The sequence below is a fragment of the Falco peregrinus genome, chromosome 2 (assembly GCF_023634155.1).
Source record: "Falco peregrinus isolate bFalPer1 chromosome 2, bFalPer1.pri, whole genome shotgun sequence".
NCBI classification, from domain to species: Eukaryota; Metazoa; Chordata; class Aves; order Falconiformes; family Falconidae; genus Falco; species Falco peregrinus.
The window spans coordinates 26659605-26683680 of NC_073722.1; the positions used below are offsets into that span (position 1 = coordinate 26659605).

Consider the following 24076-nt stretch of genomic DNA (forward strand, 5'->3'; position numbering starts at 1 on the left):
GAGCTGAGGGAAATGTGCTGCCCCATCTGTGCATGGTACCTTACTACATGGTCCTGCAGCACCCCAGGGTCTCCTGAACACCTCTGCCATCACACACCACCTTTCCCTATCAGCTTTTGCAAGTCCCTTCTAGTGCTTGCCAGCCTCCCAGTTCACAGGCATGCCCCTGCTCTGTGCCACAACCCATCCTGCGGCATAAAGCCCCTCACGCTGCAATAGGCCTTTCCTCTTCGTCACAGCAGTCTCTGGGTACGGGTCTGAATCCAGTAGCCAGGCTTCCCACAGCTCTTTCAGGGCCTGTGACTGCACCTGGCAACGTGCCCCCTCAGATGTGGCCCACCCACATGCCTCCATAGATCTTCCCCACAAGATTCTTACAGCTTACAGAGTATGTCCATGCCCCGTAGATTCCCTCCCCGTCTCCCTGATGTATGGTGTATTTTCCATTGAGGTGTGGGAGAGAAAGGCTGAAGACCTGATTCAGTGTTCCAAGGGCTCTCCAGCACTCAGGGCCTAACAGGGCAGACCAGCCCAGGAGGAGGTAAAGACTCCTGGATCCTCTGAAGGTCCTAACTGTCATTCAGGACAAAGACAGGCCCTGTTTATGGGAAAGACTCTCCGGGCTAATCCTCAAGACAGCACCTCCCAGCTCCATACCATGTAGAAGCCACTCAGCTTATAGGAATAAAGGAACTTTATCTCCTGACCTATCCCACAAAATTAATGGTGGCAACTAATGAGAAGCCACTGCTAGCCCAGCCAGGCCCCATGATGCAGAAAGTCAAGCAACATCAAGAGGGTCCTTCCCCATGAGGGTTTTCAAGAAGATTCTGTGCCACCAGCAACACCCACAGTAGCACAGGACTTCACCAAACAGCACAATGCCTTTGTGCCAGTCTCCAAGCATCCAGACAACTGAAATACAAAAAACACCACAAGGCAGCTAAAGGAGAACCCCCAGAATTATCGATCTCAAATCTGAGTGCAAAACTGAACTCGTCTTGCCCATCTTTAGCACAGAGCAGCAAGTATATTTTGAAAACAAACTCTACCCCACCCATCTATAAAGAAGGAAAAAACGTTACCAAAACAATACTCCAAATACAGTATTCTCTCTCTGAGGAAGAAATGAACAGCACGTGATGTGTAATAACATCCTTTAGTGGGTGTCAGAGAAACAGCAGCGCTGGTAGAGGGCACAGTAAAAGCTGCCGCCGCAATCACTCTATGACATTGGCAAGGGCACCACCTATTGTCAAGCTGCCCAACGCATTCCACCAGCCGACTTTCATGATTTGGGCTGAAAATTTCTGTTGCCTCAAGCAGTATTTTTATTTTACCACACTTGACTTTTCAGCCTTAAAGTTCAAATAATTTCCATAAGTAAGGACAGACTAAAATACTCTGTTTCTCGTATTTAAATAGGAAGAAGGACTCCTAGAAATCCCCAGAGTGCCGTCAGGGAGCAAACTCCCAGCTACAAGCAGACAGGAGCCCAGAGCTAGCCCAGCACACAGAGGAAATAAGGGCGTGAACTGGAATAGAAGCTGGTGAATCAGGATGGACTGCTCCAGGAAAGGCAGGAGTTAGGCTGGGTCTTTCCACACCTGCGAACTGCTGTCCTGCCTCCAGAGAGAAGCCAAGTCCAGTAGCAGTACCTCCACTTCATAACACGGCAATTTGAGAGACTGATCGCTAAGCTGGATGTTGAGCCACACAGCCAGAGCAGGGAGTCCTGCCAATTCTGTGGTCCAGTAGCTGTGGCTCAGAATCAGCCATGTCAGATCTAAGCCAGCATCTGCCAAGCTTTCATGTGCTCCCAAAACCCGTTTTCTCTGCTCTCCTGAACAGCTTATTAGTTATAGAGCTTTGCTGTGCAAATGCACAAACCCGGCTTGTTTCTGCAGTCCACCCATGCCACAAGGCAACGAAGTCATAGGAATGAAAGGCAGTTATCCTCAACCTGAGCTAACAAAATAAGCTGGACTCTAGCCAGCATTTTGCTCTCACATGTCTTTCCACACTTCAGGAACATGGCACAGGAGTATCTGCACTTCATCTGCATAGAGCAGGCTTGGGAAAAGCCAGGCTTACTAGCTCTGAATCCACAATAACAGCAACTATGCTTCCTCAGGATCCGACCTGCCACTGCCCCTAACCTAAGGAGTCTTGCTACATGAGGTTTCCCCAGAACGCTTCCCTCCCCCAAACTTTCATCCTTACAGTGGTCACACCTGCCCCTCCCTTTGACATACACCACTGCCCTCACTCTCCCACAAAATAAGCTAGGCCTGAACAGCATCTCTTCACCCTCTTCAGACCAAACACCCCACACAGCCCCCCCGAAACTATGACCCTCATTTTCAGTGATGTGGGCATTCAGCTTTCACTTGCAACATTTAAAATCAGGCCACAAATCTGTTCCTTTTTACACCTGCAGATGGTATCCTGAAGTCATAAAATCACAGAATCATTTATTTAGGTTGGAAAAGACCTTTAAGATCATCAAGGCAAGTGGCTTTCATGCAGAACCCCAGACTACTATTTGACAAAATTTGATTCAAGCTGAAATGTAGTCATCCAAGGAAAGACAGAAGCCTATTAACTGTGGCAAAAATCCTTTATTAAACTAGATTTTGTAAACTCCTTTTCACATTAGAAATTTTAAATGCAAATTACAAAACTGTATTTCATTAAAAAATGAAAGTTATAGTTAACAGCAAAATTACAACTTCATACAGATTAAAAAAATCTTTTTATTTTAATTTAAAAATAGACACTGATATCTTCCAATGTACTGGTCCTAACAGCTTTTACAGCTGGTAGCTGCAATGCTAGCTCTCTTCACATGCATATTCACATACAGTCATTTAAACCTCTGCACAGTTTATTTAGCTAAAATAGCATGAACAGTTGGGCTTTGGTTGGGTTTTCTGTGAGGGTTTTTTAAGAGAACATGATACCTTGGGAATTGTGGTAAGTCAATGAACTCTTCTTTGTTATGGTGTTCATACTCTGTCCTCTCCCCAGCTCTGCAAAGAGGGCAATATTCTGGAAATGTGAATTGCATTTGAAGACGTAAGCATCAGTAATGTAAAGTCTATGTATAATTTCACATATTACATTTATGATGATCCTTCTTTGCCATTATAAACAATGAAATTATTCTCGTCTACCCAACATATTTTGTGGCAAGATTAAATAACAATTCAGTTACATTTCATGTCCTCAAGTAAAAACTTCTACAATGTGTTCTGCTAAGCATGTAAAGATCTTTCCTGATGTCGTACGTGTTCACAACAGTGATATTCCAGATGTTCTAGGTTATGACTAGAGCATTTGGACATTGTTTAAACAGGGATTCCCAAGTCACAACGGTTTCCAACAGCCACAAAAAAATGCCAGTTAAACTTTGCCTGAGATGTCCCTTCAACAGACCTACAAAAACATCAAGTTGAATAAAATTGTACCACGTACTATTAAAAGCAAAAGCCAAAGTCACTGAAGTATTTTCAAGATATCTTGAAATATTTTTTTTAAAAATCGCTTTTGCCCTACTACTTTCACAATCAGCTGAAATATATTTTTAAACACATACTTAGGAAAACAACTGTCTTCATTGCACCTCTCAGCCTTTTTTTTTTCTTTACTGTAAGATTACTCATTAATGCCAGCACAAGCATTAAATTTTGTATTAATAAAAGATAATTTTCCTAAATTAAAAATTGGGGTAGATGTTAAAACGTTTTGTAAAAAAGAAACGAAAAGTCACATATTAAAGGCTACTAGTCACCACAACCACACGCTGTTGAAGAATAGAATAAAAAGTGGTACACAAAAGTAGGTATTGAACAGTCACACATTATTTCAGAGTGCTGGTGGCAATACTGCTAAGTGTTACTTTAATTAAAAGTATACGATGATACAGAATTTACACAGTACCTCAGGATTCTCACTGATGTAACTGTAAAAGACATCAGAAAGGCTGCAATTTCTGCAATGTAACCTACTTTGAAATACCATTTTGAAACAATTATACTTGATAGAATTCATCCCACTATATATTATAAAAAAGTCAAAGAAATACAAGAAGTCCAGTGGGTTCTTTCTGGACAGTTTGGCAAGTAGCTGAAGGCATGGAGGTCCCTATTAATAAAAGTCTACTTTCTTTCTCTCTGTGGACTGATCTGCTGCATTCTGTACCCAGCTCAGCACAGCTTCTAAGCACATGCTTAAGATTCTATAGAAGGAGAAAATATAATGAGCTCAGCTTTTTTCAAGTTGGAACTTCCATGCCTCACCTTGAGTTGCTGAAGCTGACAGAGGTTCTGCCGCTAACTTCAATACCGGCAAGAATGGTTCTGCCTATGTTACAATTTTAAGTCACTGTCTTCCATCAAAGTTCAGCCTCTAATCAAAACAATTTCTACTAGGCGAATGATCAACCTATAGCCAGATAGGCTATTCAGAGTACCTTAGTGAACCTCAACCTGCACCCAAAAGGACAACGGAGAGAGGGAGAGAGAGTACTCCAAATTGGTCTTAAGCTATGTAATCCTCTGGTGACTTTGACGGACTGAAGAAAACAAACTCTCCTAAGTAATGGGTGGGGCTGAGGTTTTGCCCTGAACATTTTTTATGCATTTATCCAAACTGGACCAAGAGAAAAAACAGTATGGAAGGACACTGAACCTCGGTGGGAACAGCTTCTTTTCGGAAGTCCTAGCCCTCTTCCCGAGTCTGCTTATGCACTTTTAATGGTTGTCTTTTGAACTGAAATCTAAGCTGTCTTTGTCCATGTTGGGAATGGTGTGAAGGTCCCCTCCCGAAACAACCAGAAGAGTTGGTACTTCCCTGTTTACAAGCACATCACTGTAGGGCTTGGGCACCGAGCAGCTCAACGCAACACTTCTGAGCATACACCGAGACCTTTTCTGGGCAACTCAGCCACCCAGACCAACCAACAGGGACTACACTGTAAAGAGCTGCACCTCCATTTGTTATGAACAGTAGCCCTAAGGAAAACCTGTTCAGTGGTCCAAAAGAAAGATCCTAGCCCCGCTGAGGCAATTCTAGCACCTGCAGCCCTGGCCAGCTGATAGTCTGGAACTGCTGCCTCAATCCAAGTGCCCAAATAACATCTCAGACCATTTTAGGCACTGTCACAGAGGATGGAGCATGGGCCTCACCACACAGGACACTGTGTGCCGACAGAAACAGCTCTGCTAGTGCTGTTTGGGGAGCACAGATGTTTTTGCATTTCACTCACTGGTTACCAGAACAGCCAAGAGAGGAAGAAAATAACACAAGACATAATTCAGATGAACTAAGTATCCACAAAAAATAACCTTATTATGACAGCCCACCATTCCAGTAAGAGTCCCTTTGATTATTCAAGCCATTCTTCCACTGGAATTCACCATGTACAGATCATTGTATCTATTGAAGCATGACAAACTCATTCTTAAGGCTACCATACATTGCATTCACTGTGTTGCAGTAAATATGGATATTCAGGAAATATGTCTTTCAGTTTGTCAGCAACTTATACAGACACATTTTCAAGTGAAACCTATTTCTGTGCACAGCTTTTCTCACAGAAGTTCCTCGCTTATTGCTACACATGCACATAAATGGCAGAACTTGCACTCACATATGGGTTCATATGCAAATTCTATGTGCATGTTGAGCCTGGATAAAATTTACTGCAAAAGTGGTTTAAAATGAAGAAACCAATACTGTCCCATTAAGCCCTGACCTATTAATATTATTCCTAATACACAATTCTTATCAGTTCTGAAAAAGCCTTACAACAAAAATGTGTATGCCTTTCAAGAGGCAAAGATGTAAATGAAAGTAATAACGCAATCTAGAAGATATTTCTATTAAAAAACTGTTCTGATTGCTTACTGGAAACATCTGACAAAGTACAGATGTTTATATTTCATTGAGGGGGGTGTCATTCGGGATTTCCCCCCCCCCGCACACAAGTATTTCTAGATGCTGATGCAACACCACCACCACCAGAATAACTTCTGTACTCCCAAGATCTTCCAGTTAGGCAATTGCTACTGTAGTATCAGCATTCGCTTTCATGTTAAAAATACATTTTAAATGTCTCATAGACAATCATATTTTCTACAAGGAAATCACCACGTTTAATACACACAGAATGAAGACACATCACTACTGGACACCTGTAAAGTGAAACAGTACTCAATTTGCTCCATTTAAAAAGCCGTAAAGGAAGAAACACTTTTAATCTGGTAGATATTGAAAAAAGTAAGGGAATTTCCTGCAAAATCACAGTATTAACTATGTGTAAGTAGCGACTGAACTACAGCACTGTTATTTTTCCCTTTAACAGGTCACAGTAAGTCTGCAAAATTACCACACAGCTGGTCTTGATGCACAGTCCCTTATATGCAACTTCCATCATTATCAGGAGAAATATAGAATGGAATAAGGACAATTGAACTGGTCGACCCATCACAAAATAACCCCTAAAAAGACATCAAACTTTTGAAGAAACCTGGAAAAATTTAGCACTCAGTTGTAACTGGATTTGAAATATCAGTAGTTGCCGAAGTCCCATCTTTACTGTGCCCTTCTGAAGGGTTTAGCGCAAAGCTCTGAATCACAAGATAATTTCTTACAAGTACTATGTTTTAAAAGCACAAAATCCACAGCAATTGATGTGTGAGGGTCAAAATACATAGACTGGGTATGCTGAAAAGATAGTTATATTTAAAAATTGTACCTTAACTTCCCTTTAAAACATCATATACTGCTCAGCAGAATTCTTAATCTGCATTTCTGAGACTTCAAATCCTGTGTCTTCTTTTGCAGGTTCAAAAAAGGATCCACTCCACACAAAAATTTTCTTGGAAACACACTGACAAAAGCACTTGCTGTAAATTCGAGATCATTTCTAATAAAATATCATCCTTTAAAACAATTACAAAATACTATTGCAGTTGTTCAAAAAGTTTTTAGCTGTAATCGACACCTCAGTTGCTACATTCTTCTTCTCTTCTCAACAACCCTTCAATTCAGCATGACTTTCAGGCAGCCTGGTTTTATTTCTGTGAACCTGCGATAGAAGAAAAGATGAAGCTTCAACATGAAAGCTACATACAATGCCATCTCCTCCTTCAACCCTCATCAAACATATTGAAAGTGATAAGGTTCTCAGTCAAGTATGTGTGCATGTGAGAATCATGGAAATCAGCATCATGTCCTTTGGATGCAACAGTGAAGGAGGATTTTACAAGGTCTGGACAGGCGAAGAGCTGGAAACAGCAGGAACTACAAAAGAAGATTCAAGGCGTGGGTGGAAAAAAAAAAAAAGCTGTCCAATATTCTTGGGTTATATTCATTCTGCTCCTCTTTTCCTGCTCCCCTTTCATTCCCTCTTTCAAAACAGACTTTCTCCCTTGTCTTCTGCAGAAAGTAAAAAGGAAACAGGAAGGGAAATCTTCACTATTTCCAAGTCCCACTTTCGCAGTCACCTTCATACACTCCTTTAAAGAAAAAGCAGCAAACACACTGATGCTAGCCCAGACTTGCTAAATTACTGTCCCACATAAGAAGCTGAGTGCTAAAGCAGGTATTAGAGACCAATAAAAAGCAGGATTAACAACTTTTCACAGTAAAGCTGGTGACCTTGAGTGGAAATATGTAATTAAACTGTGTAAGCTAAGTTTAATTCATAGTGTTTTCATCTATCTCAGAGGAAAGGACCTAATATTTAATAGGTGCCCCATGTAAGATGGTATTGTGTCACACAATTGCATTGGATTTATGAAACAGCAGAACTACTTTAATCTGAAACAGCAGACCTGCCTTAATCTGTTTAGTAGTTTAACAGTACTCTAGAACTAACTTAAATTTTCAGTTAATTAAACACGGGTTAAGAAAAAATGTATCAGTAACAAAAATCTAAACTCACCTGAAGTTGTGGTTTGTGAGGTATCTGATAGCTGCTGGTCTGATGCGAGCAACTCCTCCCTGACTATGGCTTCCTCTTCCCGTGATCACACAGAGATATGGTTTACCACCAGTCTGCTGGTACTCTGTAACAGCACGGATCATAACGGTTAAAATTTTCCCTCAGCAGAGACTTCACATTCAGTACAACCTTTCCAACCATTCTTCTGAAAACTCTCACTAGTGATTTAGAACATTGCTTTCCATGTTGGCTATGCATCTTTTACATAAACATAGACATTTTTCCCCTCTTCTGAAAAAGATATTCTGAAAAAAATATAATCAAGCTTTTTAAAACTATATTGCTTGCAATATGCATGTTGCGATGATCACAAAATCCTTCTAATTTCATAGCAGCTTCACTGTTTCTATCATCTAATCTTCACTTGGAATTTACATCCTGTGATGTCAATTAAAATGAGAAAATAAAGAGGTGGGTGTAATTTAGGTAAATTTTAAGTGACACTTCTTTCTGCTGTTTCATGCTTCATCTTAAATTAATGTGAATATAAGAAATAACGTTCTATTGGATAAAGAAAAGAAGAAGGAAAATATAAATCCACACAGTTTTTGACATTTAAATCACACTTATTTGGACTAACTTCTGCTATGTTGGAACACGTGAATCAACAGATGAACATTATCACATGAGCTTTAGTAGGGTGTCTAGCCCTAATAACAAAAGAAAATGCTCTTCTCCCAGAGATCACAGAAACCTAAATTGACTAAGAGTTTGAAAAAGGATGAAAAATATAAATTAAACTGGATTCTACAACAAGCCAAGATTTGTCAGTTCAAGATTATCAGTTCACATGGCATCTTTCCTCAGCTACCTACCCCCGCTCCTTGCTTAACTTTATTTGGGTTTTATATTAGTTTACTGTTAGTTCTGCCAGCACTAAGTGCCCACTATTGATCCCTTTGTCATGTACGCCACTGAAATTAATTTTTTTTTTTAGATTTAGGTGAATGGGCTGAACAGAGAGCCCCTACCATCATTCCAAGACTCCTGATGCAAGCGCAGCTCAGGAAATTTAGCTCTAAAAAGCATTGGGTTACAGCTTAAAGTATACAAACATCATCTTAGGAAAAGCACAAGATAATTAAATTGCATTATCTCTGATGTATACTGAAAGAAAAGGATTATTGAAGGCTCTGCTGAACACTTTTGTTTCTACTGTGTGGAGTAGCTGTTTCAAAAAACTAGGTTTGTGCAGTGGTACCTTGCGTAAGAAATATTTCTTATAAAAGCATTCCCAGTATGCTTAAATTTATAAGGTAAACTAATAACACAGAAAATGTATCTTTTTACAGCAAGAACACTCATGAAGTATTTGAACACTCCACTGGGAGAAAAAACAGGCCCTCAAGCAAAACTGCACAAAATGACATTTATGGAAGCAGTAGTATCCTGATCTCAAGAGATCCTGCTGACAAATTGATACAGAAGTTACTGATAGCTCAAATCACACGCTTTCATGTCAAAGTTGAAGACAATATAATCATCGTGGTTAGAATTCCAGGATAATGATTCTTCTTTAAAGATTAAAAAAGCAACATAGTTCTGACAAAGCAATGCAAAGATGACACTAATGTCTGCATTACCACCTCTGTTAAAATGCCAGGAAGGATTGATCAAGTCTTCAGTAAAGAAAAATAAAAGTAAAGGATAAATGAGAAGGAAAAAGAAGATATACAAAGAAGCATGGGGGAGGGGGGCAGGGCGCAAGACAGAGAACAAAATGAATCATTGTCATGTCAAAGAAAAACAATTCCATGGAGGAACTTTGAAAATAAAAACAATAAAAAAGCCAGTGGTTTTCCCATGTTATTAAATTACATTCAGTCCATCCGATATTGCCATGTATTGTGATTTCTTATTAGAAAATTAGGAGAATAACTTTTAGGGGGCAAGAATTACTAGCTTAATCCTACCTTCACTTTTTTCATGCAGCACTCTGGACAACTGATTCACAGCTTCATCCACATGGAGACCATGCAGATCCAACACATTCATAGGCAACAAGGAAGTATTTACTTTCTCAAAGATTTGCACAGCAGCAGCATGGTTGGCTTCCTTCATCTTCTGCTCATGAAGGCGACCCTTTATTCATAAGCACAGCAACTATTACATACCAAGACATAATCTAACATATATAACATAATCCACACTGGTCACTGGGTTCAAAATGACAGTACTGGCAAGGTGCTTTTAGCTCACAGTTTGAAGTAGTAAAATTTATAATCATGACAGAACTTCTGGAAGAGGCTCAGCGAGACCTATTCACAAGGAAATTTCAAGAAATCTGTTCTTAAGAAACTACTCAAAGCTGGCACAAAGAAGAAATTATAACAAAAGCTTTACAAGAAAGAAAAAAAGGCAGAAAAGGCACAAAACCATAAGGTCTGTACATAAGCTAAAAAGTTAAAACTCCATGCTGATTTTCAGACTTATTATCCTAAGAACAGAATTCTACCTTCTGCAAGTACTTGCCAAAAATTTAATGAAACGTTGTCAGAGAAACTTCCCATCAGCCCAGGAAAAACCTGCTAGGTGTTACAGTTGAGGTTAATTCTTCTGAACCTATTCCCTAAAAATCAGACAAGCCAATGGCAAACACTTTTTTTTTTTTTTTTTAAATAGTTGCCCATTATCTCTGCTAGTATTTTTGACAGACCTTTTATGACTGACAAGGTCAGTACAGTCCCTATTGGAATTAGGAGCAAAGAGAAGTACAGGGTTATTCACATTACGCAGTGAACAAACACCAGCTATTTCCCATGAACCTTGCAGTGATAGCACCTGAGGGACTGAAACAACAAATCATGTCTTTGAAGATCTGCAGGCACATTCTGAAAAGGAATGGAAGACTTAACTCCAGGTATTGGACTGACAAGGGCTCAAGAGAATAGAAGTGACAGTCTGTCTTACACTTTCTTAAAATGGCTCATCTGAAGTGTGTTAGTGTCAGACCAGAGACACCAGCCCCGTAAGTCTCACTTGCAGAGGATTCCCAAGACAGGCTAAGGCCACCAAGCACAAAGTATTTTTCATTAATAAAGATAGCTTAGCCTTTCTATTACCTAAAATAAAATATATCATAAATTTCCAGATTGTACTCATTGTTATGGCTAAAAACAAAAGCAAGACAGTAAGTAAGAAATTAGATTGCTATTTAAAATCATGCAGGCCTTTGTTTAGAATCTCTCCAAACTTCAAGAATATATAAATCAAGGACATGAGGAGTTCATTACTGTCCTGGTTTTGGACAAGGACAATAAAGACCAATAATATTTCCTACATGCATAGTCACAGTCTAAACATTTAGAGTGATACGTTACACCAATTGTGTGAAAGCTTTTTTAAGATAGTAAGCAAATTTGAGTGATTCATTCTTATATTTATGTTCTCTCAAAATGCAATTCATAATCTAGAATTAAATGCTTCTATAACGTGAATTCTAACCAAAATTTTGTATGTTATTAGATCAGGGAAAAGCGACAGCCTTTGAAGATATTTGTAACAGAAATTTTTAAGAGTAAATGGAAGGATCTTCTGTGAAAGCACCAAAAAAACAATGTACAGGAATGGTTACAAGAACAGTTGATACTTATAATCAAGAACATGATCAACAGCAACAACCAACAGTAACTAAGCCGGTATACACAGAGAAATGTGCTAGAATCAAGACCAGAGAGTCTGTGCCCCAAGGCCAGAGCACGCAAGACTGATCAGCAACAGATCTATGCTCCAAAACCAGATGGATGGCGATAAGCATGGCATAGAATACTACACCTTGTTTATCTCAACTCAAGGCAGACTGTAGCCATACAGTCAGAATGAGGAAGCAAAGACCGCAGGCAGCCATCTTGCCCAAGACTCATGGAGGATGAAGCAAACAAGATTCTGAAGCAAAAGATCACATCTTAATACCTGTCTCACTCCTAAAAAGTACAAAGGACACGTCTAAAAACACTTCATCACCAGTTAAGAGGAAACCATGGGACATATGGTGGATTCAAAAATTGATGTTTGCTGCAGTCCATGTCACATGAGTGAGCCTGGCCAGACCACACGGACACAATTCTTGGTGCTTCACAAATATGTGGATGTGGGAGTAAGATCTATGAGAAAATGACTGCGTGTGACTGAGCACTGTATCGCCTTTCATGAGGTCTCGCACTGAATTTGGTTACATTAGTTTCCTGTATCAGTACCATTACTAGTGAAAGGGAGTTTGGTTCTGAGGTGATACTCAATATAAGGCTTACACAGGGAACAATAATTAAGCAAATTTATCAACTCTAGTAGGCACAATGTTTTTCTTATCGCTTCCAATTCAGTATTTAAGTACCTCTCTAAATTCAGGCAAAAAGCACAACATGTGCATTCACCTACCTGATGTGCATAAAATACTGCCACAGGCTTCATACCCATGCGGTAGGCCTCCCCAGCCTTTTTCAAACATTCCTGTCTCTTTTGCTGGTGACAAAAAGCTTCTGCTCTTAAATCATCATATTGTGGATACTCAAATTCTTGAAATATTTCACTCAGAGGATCATCCTCTTCCTTACTTTTTTTCACCTGTAGGAATTTGCAATGTTGAAACTAAGTATGAATTGTAGGATGCATTCATTAACATAGCTTTGGATATGTTTGGAACTAATATTTAAAAAAAAAAAAAACCAAACATAAAAATACCTTTTTCTCCCGGTTCTTTGCAGCACTGTAGGAAGAAACAATTTCATTTTGCTGAATACTTTCTTGAGCTATAACTGTTTTTACAGGATCTGCCTCCAGAACACAGTTCAGAAACTGCTCAGTTTGTTCTAAAGAGTAGCTGTAAAGGATAAGTAAAATCTGTGACTTTACAAATAGATTAATAGCTGCTACATTTATTAAAATTCATATTACAAACCTTGATATTGTTACAAAAAGAGATGACAATGGAAATAAAGCACTGGAATGGAATTTTCCACCTTACTACAGAAAGGCTTGCAGACCTACTGGCCTGCATTACTGGCATCTACATACATACAGTCTTGGTTGACTGAAACATAATTCAGGGGCACTTGAATATTAAATGGACAATGAAATACTAAAGTAAATTGCATCCTACCTTAATCAAACAGACCTTAGTTTAGAAGCAAGCACTGCTTTTTGGGCTGGATAAATTACCTCATCTCAAATCTTCTCTAGCCAGGCTTAGACAGTACAAACTGGTTTAAAACTAGCTCAGTTTTCTGAAACCATTATGCAGGAAAATCCTTGTATTTCCAGAAAGATTTGTTAATTAATTTAATGAAATGAGAATAGAACATCAATTGCCATCAGATTTCTAATAAGCCCTTTCTTCTTTCTTTTTCTTGCTGTTCAGTAAGCACACAAGAGGAAGACTGATCAAAAGTAAAGATAGATTTTGGGAAAGGAAACACTATGACAAGAATTTAGAATGTGAAAAACAAGAGATGGTGAAATGTTTGAGCTATAGAAATGGATGAAGAACATATTTTAAACATCCCATAAGGAAGAGTTTTGATAACCAGAACAAGCAGAAAGACTGACAAGCAGATGTGAAAACTCACATATAGAGACAGACATTCAATTGACCAAGGATGAAAAAAGAATTTTCTCTTGGAAAAAAAATTTCAGTTCTCAGGAACTTGGATTTAAGGTGATAGCTACATAAGCCAGAAATACAATGCAGAACATAGAGAATGTCAGCAGGAAGAGATGGAGAGATGGTTCATTCCTTCAAAGCTGCTGTAGTAACCAGCAAAGTACTCACAGCTACCATCAGGTAATAGTAGTTTTCCTCTTAGGCAAACGCCATTTTCTGTGAACCCACTATTACCACTCCCACTAATTTCTTCTACTTCACTTAAAACACAGCTCTAGATCAAATATGCAGTTCCACTGACAGTCAGTCAGAGGTCAACAGCCAGAGACATCCTTCTAATGAGAAACCCGTCTACTCCAAAAAAAAAAAAAAGTCTACACAGAATTTTTATACCCTTTTTTGGCTTTTAAGACCAGCTAGTTTTGCCTTTATTTATATCTACAAAAAGTGTGCCTGTTTGGAAAAAGCCATTCTTTATCAGTATCTTAAGACAGTAAATGTACACTGTAGAGTATTACTGAGTACCGTTTTTACAAAGAACTTCAAAGATTTCTTACTTGTTGTCCTTGAAGACATCCATTAAGAAATTTTGATTAATAGTTGGAAACATCTCAAAAAGTTGTTTCTCCTTTAGTTTAGCAGCACAGTCTTTTCTAGCCATAGAAGAAATACGATTCTACCCAGAAGACAAAGGAAAAGTATTACACGTTCTTGATTAGAACAAAACACAGGAACAGTGGAGCCAATGCAACTTTTCTGTTATTTGTTAAGATTTAAAAAGTATCTACTCGGCAGGTATGCACCCACAGCAATGACAATATGCCAATATCAACCTGCCTCACTGATTTATGAGAATAAAGTAGGGACAGGTGAGTTGTTTTATACACCACTGCAGTACTCTGCGGTGATTTGAAGTGACTCAGCTGGAACTCCCTCATAACTTGGAAAAAGCAACAAATTTTTTTATGAGGAACTGCAGTTTTGGAATGCATTTCCTGCTAGTCTATATAGTCCAATGCTAAGCTTGTGCAAAGTCCACCTCTCTATATTGCAGGCCTAGGGCTGAAACAACATTTTATTATTAAACAGCATAGGCAATTTTGTGTTGGTGTATCTGCAGTTGTACTGTAATAAATATTCCTATTTGTGAAGTCATGCTGAGAAGAAAACATAATTATAGCCCAGAATAAATCAGACTGATCATTCCAACACTCAGATTTAAAAAAAAAAAAAAAAGTAGTGGCCAAAAGAAAGCCAAGCTCCACGAATCCAAACTGAAAATAAAGCTGCAGACATCACAGTTGTTATTATCAGTAAGCCACATACATGCAGTTCAAGGAAAGAATGGCTTGTGGATTCTTTCTAAGTACAGGCTAATCCATCCAACTTTCTATACAAGTACAAACAAAGCTCCTCTTTTTTAGGACAGCTACTTATCAAAGACAATTACAAGTAAAAATGCCTGTTCCGAAAAACTGCCGGCAGCAGAGGGCAGTGTTATGTACACACCAACCAGACGGGGTATGGGAACTGTATGAAAGATACAGAATTAACAAAAATCTTTTTTAAAGTTACTGTTTTCTGACAAGTGGGTACAGAAACCTGTTTGAGATTAACCTCAAGTACTTCTTTTAATGTCTCATCTGTTAGGAATGTTGAGGGTTCTCCTTACAAAAAATATTGAAATGAATTCAATCCACTGCTAAACAAACAAGGCATGGAGCTAATTAGGAACTTTTTTGATATCACTTTCCCAGTAGATCCTTGTTTTCAGTAAGCAATCAAAAAAAAAAAAATTCAACCAAACACAAATGCTAACCTGTATAGTGAAATGCACCATGATCTGTTTGTGAAACAATAAAAATATTACATTTTAAAATTAGATTTACATTTTTAAAACAGAAACATCTACCACAAGCAAACTCCTGTATCACAGTAATCAACAATACTACTTTGCATGCATTTGTCTCTACGAATTCAGGCTGTAATCAGCAGCACAAAGCCGAGTCACCAGATAAGACATAGCCTGTTTCATTAACAGTTAAAAAATACAAACTACATAAAAAACTGATGCTATCCATACCAGGTCTTGTTTCTCCTGCATAGCTTTTTCTTCGGAAATTATTTGTCTGAGAGAAACTTTCTGAATCTGAGCATTCCAGTGATCCATAAAAGGAAAAACATCTGATGATGCTGGTTTTTTAGTCTGTATGTCATTACATGAGCCTGAAGCTCCACTCATTTTTTTCTTCTGTATTTTACTGTTTGCATTCTGAGATAACAGCATTTCCGAGTCGTCTGTATTTATCTGTTGAATCACAGTAGGACCTTCAAAATCAATAAAAATGAGGTGACAAATAAAACTATTATTATCTTATTTATGCAAGTGAAGACAAAATAATTAAGGTAAGTTTTTCAACCTAGATAGTTTGGGCATTGTTAAAACAATATTATTAATGCTAAAACAGAAAACAACACACTGTTTTCATCTTCCTCACTTTTATTTTCTGAAAACTATCTTGTCATCTTTATCTGTTTTTTAGAACAAAAGCAAAACCATCACACTCACCAAATTTTCAACTGCCAAGACATATCTTACAGCTGTAAACTACTTGCACATACATTAGGTGGGGAGGTTTGTTTACTTTTTTAAGGGAATTATTGACTCATGAGTTTACATGTTTACCTGCCTTTCCTCTACGCTTAAGGACAGATGCTTAACAATCCGTTTACGCTACAAGTTAATACTAACAGCACTGTTTGGTCATGCGAGTGGAGAGTTTGCAATCCAAGTCTTCACCCAGGTCCCATGCAAGAGTAGTGGGGTTCTGCTGTAAAGGGACATTTCTTCTGGGAGCTGAATGAAAACTGGATTGCCAAAGGTTTTAACACATTTTAAACAAAGCATACATCTTCCTGCCAAATCAGTTCTTCTGACAAGGACAAACAGTGTGTGAATGTTGTATTCCTCACCTCCTTCCCTCACCTACAAAAACCTGACTCTACTAGTAATTCTCTGGCTCCACCTTTTCTTGCCACAGAGATTACAGAAGTCCCACCGAACAGCAATCTGATCCAGTCAGGACTTTCTTTTTAAGTTCTCTGAAGTAGACAAAATGACAGGCTTTTTGCTTGCATCTACCTGGGACCAGTGATTCTGCTTATAATTAACTTTCCCACACACACCCCTCCATAAGAGAACAGTAAATAGAACCAAGGACAATAAGTAAAAGCTTAGCTTAATAAATTAATCCATCATTTTTTAATAGAATATTTGCAACTTCTGAAGTTTCAAAGAAATATTTTTTATAACAAAAATTAAGTATTTTTACAGTTAAGAGAAAACTTTAACATACCTGCTGCAAACAACTTAGATGATTCATCTCTCCTCTGACGCTTCTAAAAAAATAGTAAACCACCATATTATAAGCAAGCTATAAATTTTGCAGTGAGACTTCCTAAGTGTTATCTTCTAAGTAAACCAGCTTCAAAATAATGTCTCACAGTATTTCTCAAAGATTGGATATTTAAAAATAAATATATTTAAGAAAAATAATTATGAAGTGAAGTTAAGAAGATAAAACTATCTTTCCAAAAACAGATCAAACCAGAGGAACCTGCCCCACTGCTAAGATTTCATAACCTTAATTAAATAAACCAAACACAAATTTGGCCGAAAAGCATTCAGTTTCATAAGGGTATGAAGGAACGGAGGTTAGAGAACTCTTCTCAACAAATGTACATGGAAATGTTTTGAATACATAATTATTCATAAAGAACTCTTCTTACGTGTCTAGAAGTCAATAATGATTTTTGGCCAGTGGAATTTTTGATTAATCTTGTAGTGAAATTGTGCATAATGATCCTTCTTTTTTAAGAATCTTGGTTGCATGATGAGACATTCATGACATGCAGTTTCTTCATCCCTTAAACTGTCTCTCAACAGAGCTGATGATTATGACACACTGATATACTCCAAATATTTCATAAACTGCTCTTGTATTTTATCATTCTTCTTGCAAAGATACTTATATCTTACACATTTAGACCAACACATAAGGAGACAAATACTCTGACAAAGTGCAAGCATGCCACACCACATATGTAAGCAAGAAATCTACTAACCAGAATAGATTCTTTCCATTTTTCATGAATCACTTTTGCCAAATTCAGATCAATATGAACCACACAATCCTCAACAGTTAGTGATCCTTAGGGAAGAAAGAAAATATATTCATAAAGGGTTCCATTAAAACTTATCTATGCAAAAAAAAGTACAGTAGCCTAGACTTATTAATTTGAATTTTGGTGATTTTGCATGAACTGTCATGCCTAAGAAAAACTTGAGCAATTTCCAAATTAAAAAAATAAAAAAATCATTCCACACAGAACTCATTAATCTGGTGTTCAAAAACTCAGAAAATACAGGAAAAAACAAGTACCATTAATTGTATCTTGTTGAAATATGACTACCTGAACAACTACAGGCTTTGTTCTCTTTTCCATTTTTCTAGCAGAACCTTCTTTTACAAACCCACTGTTAATTTACAATTTCATTTGTGAAACTGTGATTCCCCCCATTTTATTACAACCCACATGCAACTGCTTTTATGTAACACAACATACTTGCCACTGCCCAAACAGAAGTCACATCCCTCCTTTCAAACACACAAACACAGAGAAGCAAACTCCAAGTATCCCCTCTAATGAAAGGAAAGGTCAGGAATTATCAAGGTGTCATAAGGGTACATCTAAAAGATCTTTCTGATACTGTTTCTCACCCTTTCAAAAATAAAAAGGTAAGTACATATGTATCAAATAAAAAGGCAGGGCATATGTCAGACACAATGAAACACCCTTCTGCTATCAAAAACAAACTTTTTTTTTGGAGGAGGAGGAGGTAGGCATGGAAGTAAAGAGGCCAGCAGTCAAACCCACCCATAAATCAGGGTTTCACATCAGGTAATCTTCAGGAGAAAAGAGAAAAATGGGGGGAAAAAAAAGGGGGAGGGGGGGTAGAGAACAAGCAAGCTATATATCCTTTGTGTTTTCTTTTCCTCCTTTTTCTAAGAGTCTTTAACTTTTGTGATACACGTTCAAGCTACTTATGGCTTCCTTCATCATACTCTCTCAGCAGACTAGTCTGTTTTCATCTCCTAAGTATAGCCACACTTCTCTCTAAACCATTCATCTTCTCCTTTCCTAATTTAACTAATGCCTAAAGGTTTCTTTCTTTTTCCCTAACCAGTCAAAAATTTCACCTTCCTCACTACCTTAACATCCCTTCAGAGTCTGAATATAGGCTCAAAGGCCTGTTGCTCAAATTGCAAACAAGCCAATATATTTTCTTATGGTTTTAAAGTATTTGCATGTACAAAAAGACAAAGGCAGAATGTAGCACTACTGCATTTATATTTTATGGCATGCTTAGTTCAGTTCCATTTTTGGATTAACAACAGCAAACAACAGTATCACGAGGAGTTGTGCAAATCTGTTCCCTAAAAATCAAGCAGGAACGGAAAGAAGCACAGGCAAAGGAATAAAGGTTTTCTTACCCAAACTGAGTTTTTTCATAAAAATATGGATATAATTATGCTTGTACCTGCATCAATGCCAACAGGCCCAAATATTTCTTTCAGTTGAAGTGCCAGTTCAGGAGGTAATGTTAGTTCTAGGCAATCTATATTGAAGGCTGCATGTGATGCTGGTATACAGCTTTGTGTCTTGGCTTTAGCTTCATCCCAGCTTGGAGTTTCAACTTCTCCTTTACCACACACCTTCCCGGAACTCCCCTGGGTTTCTTTATCCACCTCCAGTTCTTTGTCATTCCTAGGACCGACCAAAGGTGCATGATCCATTTCCAGTAAGGAAGCAGTCACTTGTTCTGCACTGCTCACTGAAGGGTTACTGCCACTTTCGTTATTTAATACAAATTTCAGATTAGTAGAAGTTGTGCTAGGATCATGAGGCAAAGTCACAGGTATACAGAAACCTGCATCAAGTTGTGAGACTGATGGCTTATTTATAGTTTCTTCAACAGGACTCTCAGACTCTATCTTCTGCTTTCCTGAAACAGACAGCTCAATGACTACTGCTGCTGAGCTGCCTGCATCAGTTCTAGGGGCTGCATCTCCAGAATTCAGTTCTGACAAATCATTCCATGAAGCAGCAGTCAACGAGTCACAGACATCATTGTCTGTCACAGTTGCCATGGTAGCATTTTCTGCAGTGCTCAGTGATGAGCTCTTGTCTTCTGAAGGCTCAGAGATACAACCAGCCCCAATTCTTTGTGGCATTTGTTGGCAGTCTTTGAGATTCTCACCATACTTTGTACTTGCCTTGGAATCAAGGTCTGCGACAACTGGCCCAGCTTCTCTAACTTGAAAGCATTCAGCATCAACATCTTTGCATAACTTTTCATCAGAGTCTAACAGCAGACCTGTGGCCCAGACTATGTCTTTGTTACATCTTTCATACAGATCTTTCAGAGCTTCAAATGGAACAGACTCAAAGAGCTTACATAGCATATTTAGCTTTTCAGACTCATCAATATTGGTAAATTCACTTTCTTCCACTAATGTACTTTTATCATACATAACTCGATAGGGTATTTTTTCCTGAGAATTTGAGGCATTATCTATACCTTTCGGTTTGAAGCCATCAAGCCTGCCATGCAATACTTTGGCAGTCTCAGGAAAAAACATTTTCTTTTCTAATCTCCACAGAAGAGCAAAGTCCTGTGATTCAGTCTGCGAATAACGACTACATAAGCATGCATCCTGATTCTTTTCTGCTGCATTAAGTATAGAGAAGTGTTCCTCTTCTTTGGGCTGGGGCAAATTGTTGTTTGTAAAAGTGAGTGCTAATTTGTGATGTTTCCTCATTCTTTTACTTTGCTGGGGTTTTTTCTCACCTATTGTTTCACTAGCTACTGTTTCAGATTGGTACATATGCAAACTTGTATCTGGTTGCTCTGCGGTATTCATAGGTGTCCCACGAAGCACATCTACAGTCTCAAGAGCATTTCTATTAATGTCACCTTCAGTACTTCGACCTTCATCGGACTGATTTAGACTTGTCTTTCTCACTCTCCTTGACCTTTGTTGTCTCTGTTCTAATGAGCCTGACACAGGCCAATGTCCTACCATTTGCAGTTCCAGAGTAACTTTATCTGAACTAACAGAGGAACAGCTAGAGGCTAGATTTTCTTCTTCATGTTCTTTTTCAACAGTACAGGTCCCAGGCACACCCACTTGCTCTTTACCTAACTCAGGATGCTGCTGACTGGAAGTTTTATGTTCTTTATCACTCTTCAGAGAAGATTTTTCTAGTCTTCTAGCTCTTTTGACTCTCTGTCCCATTGTTTGTTCTACAGGCCAGTCACCCAGAAAGTTTAGTAGTTCTGGTTTTCCTGACGTGTCAAAAGCTGAACTGCTTGGTTCCACTGTGTTACTACTTTGTGTTGATTTTGGTTCCATACATATTTCATGAGACTCTTCAGCTTCAGCTTGAACGTTGAGAATGTTATCACTGTGCTCCTCAATTCCTCCTGTATGCAAGCACACTGTCTCTTTAGTTGAGTTCACATCAATCTCATCCACTTGTGTTTCCGTATTTTTTTCTGGTTTTTCCCCCTTTTCTTCTTTCTTCTTCAAGGGCAGTTCTTTTTCTATACAACCTGACAAATAATCATCCAGGTCATCTAGAACAGTGCTGTTCTCAGAATTGTGTTCCACTGAGTTATTTTCTGTTTCTTTTTCCTCTTTCTGAAAACATTCAGAATCACAGTTACTTTCTAATGTTAAAGAAGTCCTGGGAAAAGTTTTATTATCTTCAGCTAATTCAAGAGGCTCCACATCAGAAACTAAAGAGTTTTCTTCCTTTACCTCAGAACGTGCCTCTCTCTTTCTGAAAGACAAATTGGAATGAAAGATAAACCCATTTCAAACCTTCTTTAAGCACTTGTCCACATTTTTTATTTTAGCTTGGCTATTTAATATTTTCAAATTACAGACCAGAAACCATCTTTTAGGACACTAATCATCCAGCTGGAGAACTTCAGTGAGAGGAAAACAAATTTAAGACAAGTTAGCTCTAACCTCAACACTCCTTTATAAAAAATGAGCTAAGCAAAGCAGAACTTTCCTTGCTAAGTATCCATTTTTTACTTCAGCATATGGCTAAGAATACTTTCTCAGGCATCTATTTTCCCCCATTCCCAGCATTCAGTTATGTACCGAAGGACTCTGCTGCTGGACATTTCCTCCTTCAGATCAGCAAATGTGGTAAATATGCTTCTATTTAATGACTGTTGCTCTCTCCTGATGGCTCAATGCTAAAGTCAGTCTAGAAAACAGCTAGGAGAATGTGTGCCATTTCTTTTCATACCATTTCTCACAACCAACTACATTCCATTATCAATGCCCACCTCATTTCAAATACATTAAGCATGCAAAAACCAAATTAAATAGCAACAACAATAAAATCTGATTTTCTATGCATTATTATAATGCATATACAGCATTGTTCAGATTAGCCACTACCAAATAGTTGTGTATACAAACAAAATAAATCTAGACAAGTCTAAATTAAATATACTGGAGAGCAAGTAGATAACTCATTACTACTGCATGAAGAATCCACCTTCTACCACAAAGACATCATCTAACACCAACACACAAACTCAGAAAAAGCAATGTGCTTGTATTTGGGACTACATTCTTCTGAAAAGCATTTCATAAATTTTAGAAGCTTTTTATCTACAACATACACCCAACAGCACATTTCTAAGGTAAGAGAAAGTCAATGAAGATTTTCTTATTGTAAAGTAACACACAGACACACTAGAAGGTTTTCAAAAAACATTGGAAAGTTGACAAGATCCCTTGACTGCTTATTTCTAGAAATCCTGAAATTCTTAAAAATGAAAAATTAAGAACACTAGGTAGTGTATTTCTTTTTATTATTTAACTGATTTTTATAATGCATTCATCACTGTTCAACATTATTATCCAGGTTCTATTGCTATGAGGTTTGAATTTTTAGCCTTTTATTTAAGACTACAAAGCTAGTAAAAGAATCTAACCTATGGCTTTCCTCCTGACAAGGACCTTCACTCCAGCCAGCAGCTTCCGATTTGTCTGGGACTGAAGAACCCAATATTGAACTAACAGTAAGGCAGCATTCGTATCGTTCCAACATACTTCTGATCTTTTCTTTAGATACACCATGAATGTTTCGCCTATGAATTTAAAAAAAAAAAAAGCAAACATCGAAAAAGAAACATTTCAGATTTGTATTTTACAGTGAGAATACACATTCTCTAAAAGAGAATAATTTAGTAAGTTTACAGGAAGACTAACCAGAGAATTCAGGGGGCCAGGGCAAAAGCTGTCAAACAGCAGTTCTTTGCCTGCCAGTGCACTAAGGCATTCCAAACAGGTTATCTCAGACAAATTGCTGCTCCACTTGACTTCTCCACCCCACCTGGTGGCCCTATTCTGCAATAGGATGTTTTCCTTAAAACTAAAATCTAAAACTACCAATAATGCATCTTCTTCAAATAACTACCAGAAACACACCACATCAAATCCTGACAGTGATGCAGGATATTAAACCAGGTATGGAAGATTTCTGAATTCAGTCTTCCTCCTCTGGTTTTGCCAAACTAAGAACTCCTCAAGCCTTGAGGAAAACCTATTTGCCTATTTGGATACACTTTGGCTAGAAATTTTCACTGACGCTGTTAAACACCGACTAGTAGTACACTCTGCAGCAGTTCCATCCAGAACAAGTGGATCCTTCTAAGGATGGCAAAACAGAAATTGAAGGAGAAAATGTTTAAGTTCTATTTTAGGAAAGAAAATCCTCTTCCTTACCTCACTTGAAAAGTGGCCAACCTTAAGTTAAGCATGCAAATTCAGATGAAAACAGATATTTTGAATACAAATTAGGAATACAAAATAACTTACGTTCAAAGTGACCTCCAGAGGCCACATACTCTGAGGAGGTACGGCTAAAGCACATTCTCTAGAGATTGTCAAATTTTGAATATCCCTAATGACTAGAAGTCTACAAACTCTCTGGGCAAACCCTTTCAGTGCCTGACCACCCTCAAAGTAAGTTTTGGGGGTTTATTTTATGTAATCAAAATATACAAAGTTCCAACTTGCTTATGTTTGTTTTGTCCTATCCCTCCACAATTCTCAGAAGAGATCTTTTTAGTCTTCTCTATAATCTCTCAAAAGGTAGCTGAAGACAACAATACGATCCTTCCTTAAGAGTTCTCTTCTTAAGTCTGAACAAACTACTGTTGATCAATTCAGTATCATCTGCAAATCTGCTGAGAGTTCACTGTGTCCCAACACCCAAGTCATAAAAAGGACATTAAACAGTAGTGGCCCTTAGTATCCATCCTAGAGAGACATCAGCCTCCTCTTCTTCGACTTTGAACCACACTGATCATA

The 24076-nt window shown here is 38.1% G+C and overlaps 1 protein-coding gene across 6 annotated transcripts in view; it reads right to left on the reverse strand.

Annotated features, from left to right (window-relative positions):
• Nucleotides 1-2606: 2606 nt before the first annotated feature.
• The window catches only part of N4BP2 (NEDD4 binding protein 2), a 44033-nt gene continuing 22563 nt past the window's right edge, over nucleotides 2607-24076 (reverse strand). For all 6 annotated transcript variants that reach the window (XM_055796976.1, XM_055796975.1, XM_055796977.1 and 3 more), the window contains 11 exons: nucleotides 22696-22851; nucleotides 19213-21518; nucleotides 17736-17821; nucleotides 16967-17009; nucleotides 15694-15938; nucleotides 14168-14286; nucleotides 12692-12830; nucleotides 12389-12574; nucleotides 9925-10093; nucleotides 7952-8075; nucleotides 2607-7093 (listed from right to left, as the gene is read on the reverse strand). In XM_055796976.1, coding sequence (XP_055652951.1) covers nucleotides 7048-7093; nucleotides 7952-8075; nucleotides 9925-10093; nucleotides 12389-12574; nucleotides 12692-12830; nucleotides 14168-14286; nucleotides 15694-15938; nucleotides 16967-17009; nucleotides 17736-17821; nucleotides 19213-21518; nucleotides 22696-22851 — 3619 coding nt within the window. In that variant the 3' untranslated portion in view covers nucleotides 2607-7047. The remainder of the gene's footprint in view (nucleotides 7094-7951; nucleotides 8076-9924; nucleotides 10094-12388; nucleotides 12575-12691; nucleotides 12831-14167; nucleotides 14287-15693; nucleotides 15939-16966; nucleotides 17010-17735; nucleotides 17822-19212; nucleotides 21519-22695; nucleotides 22852-24076) is intronic.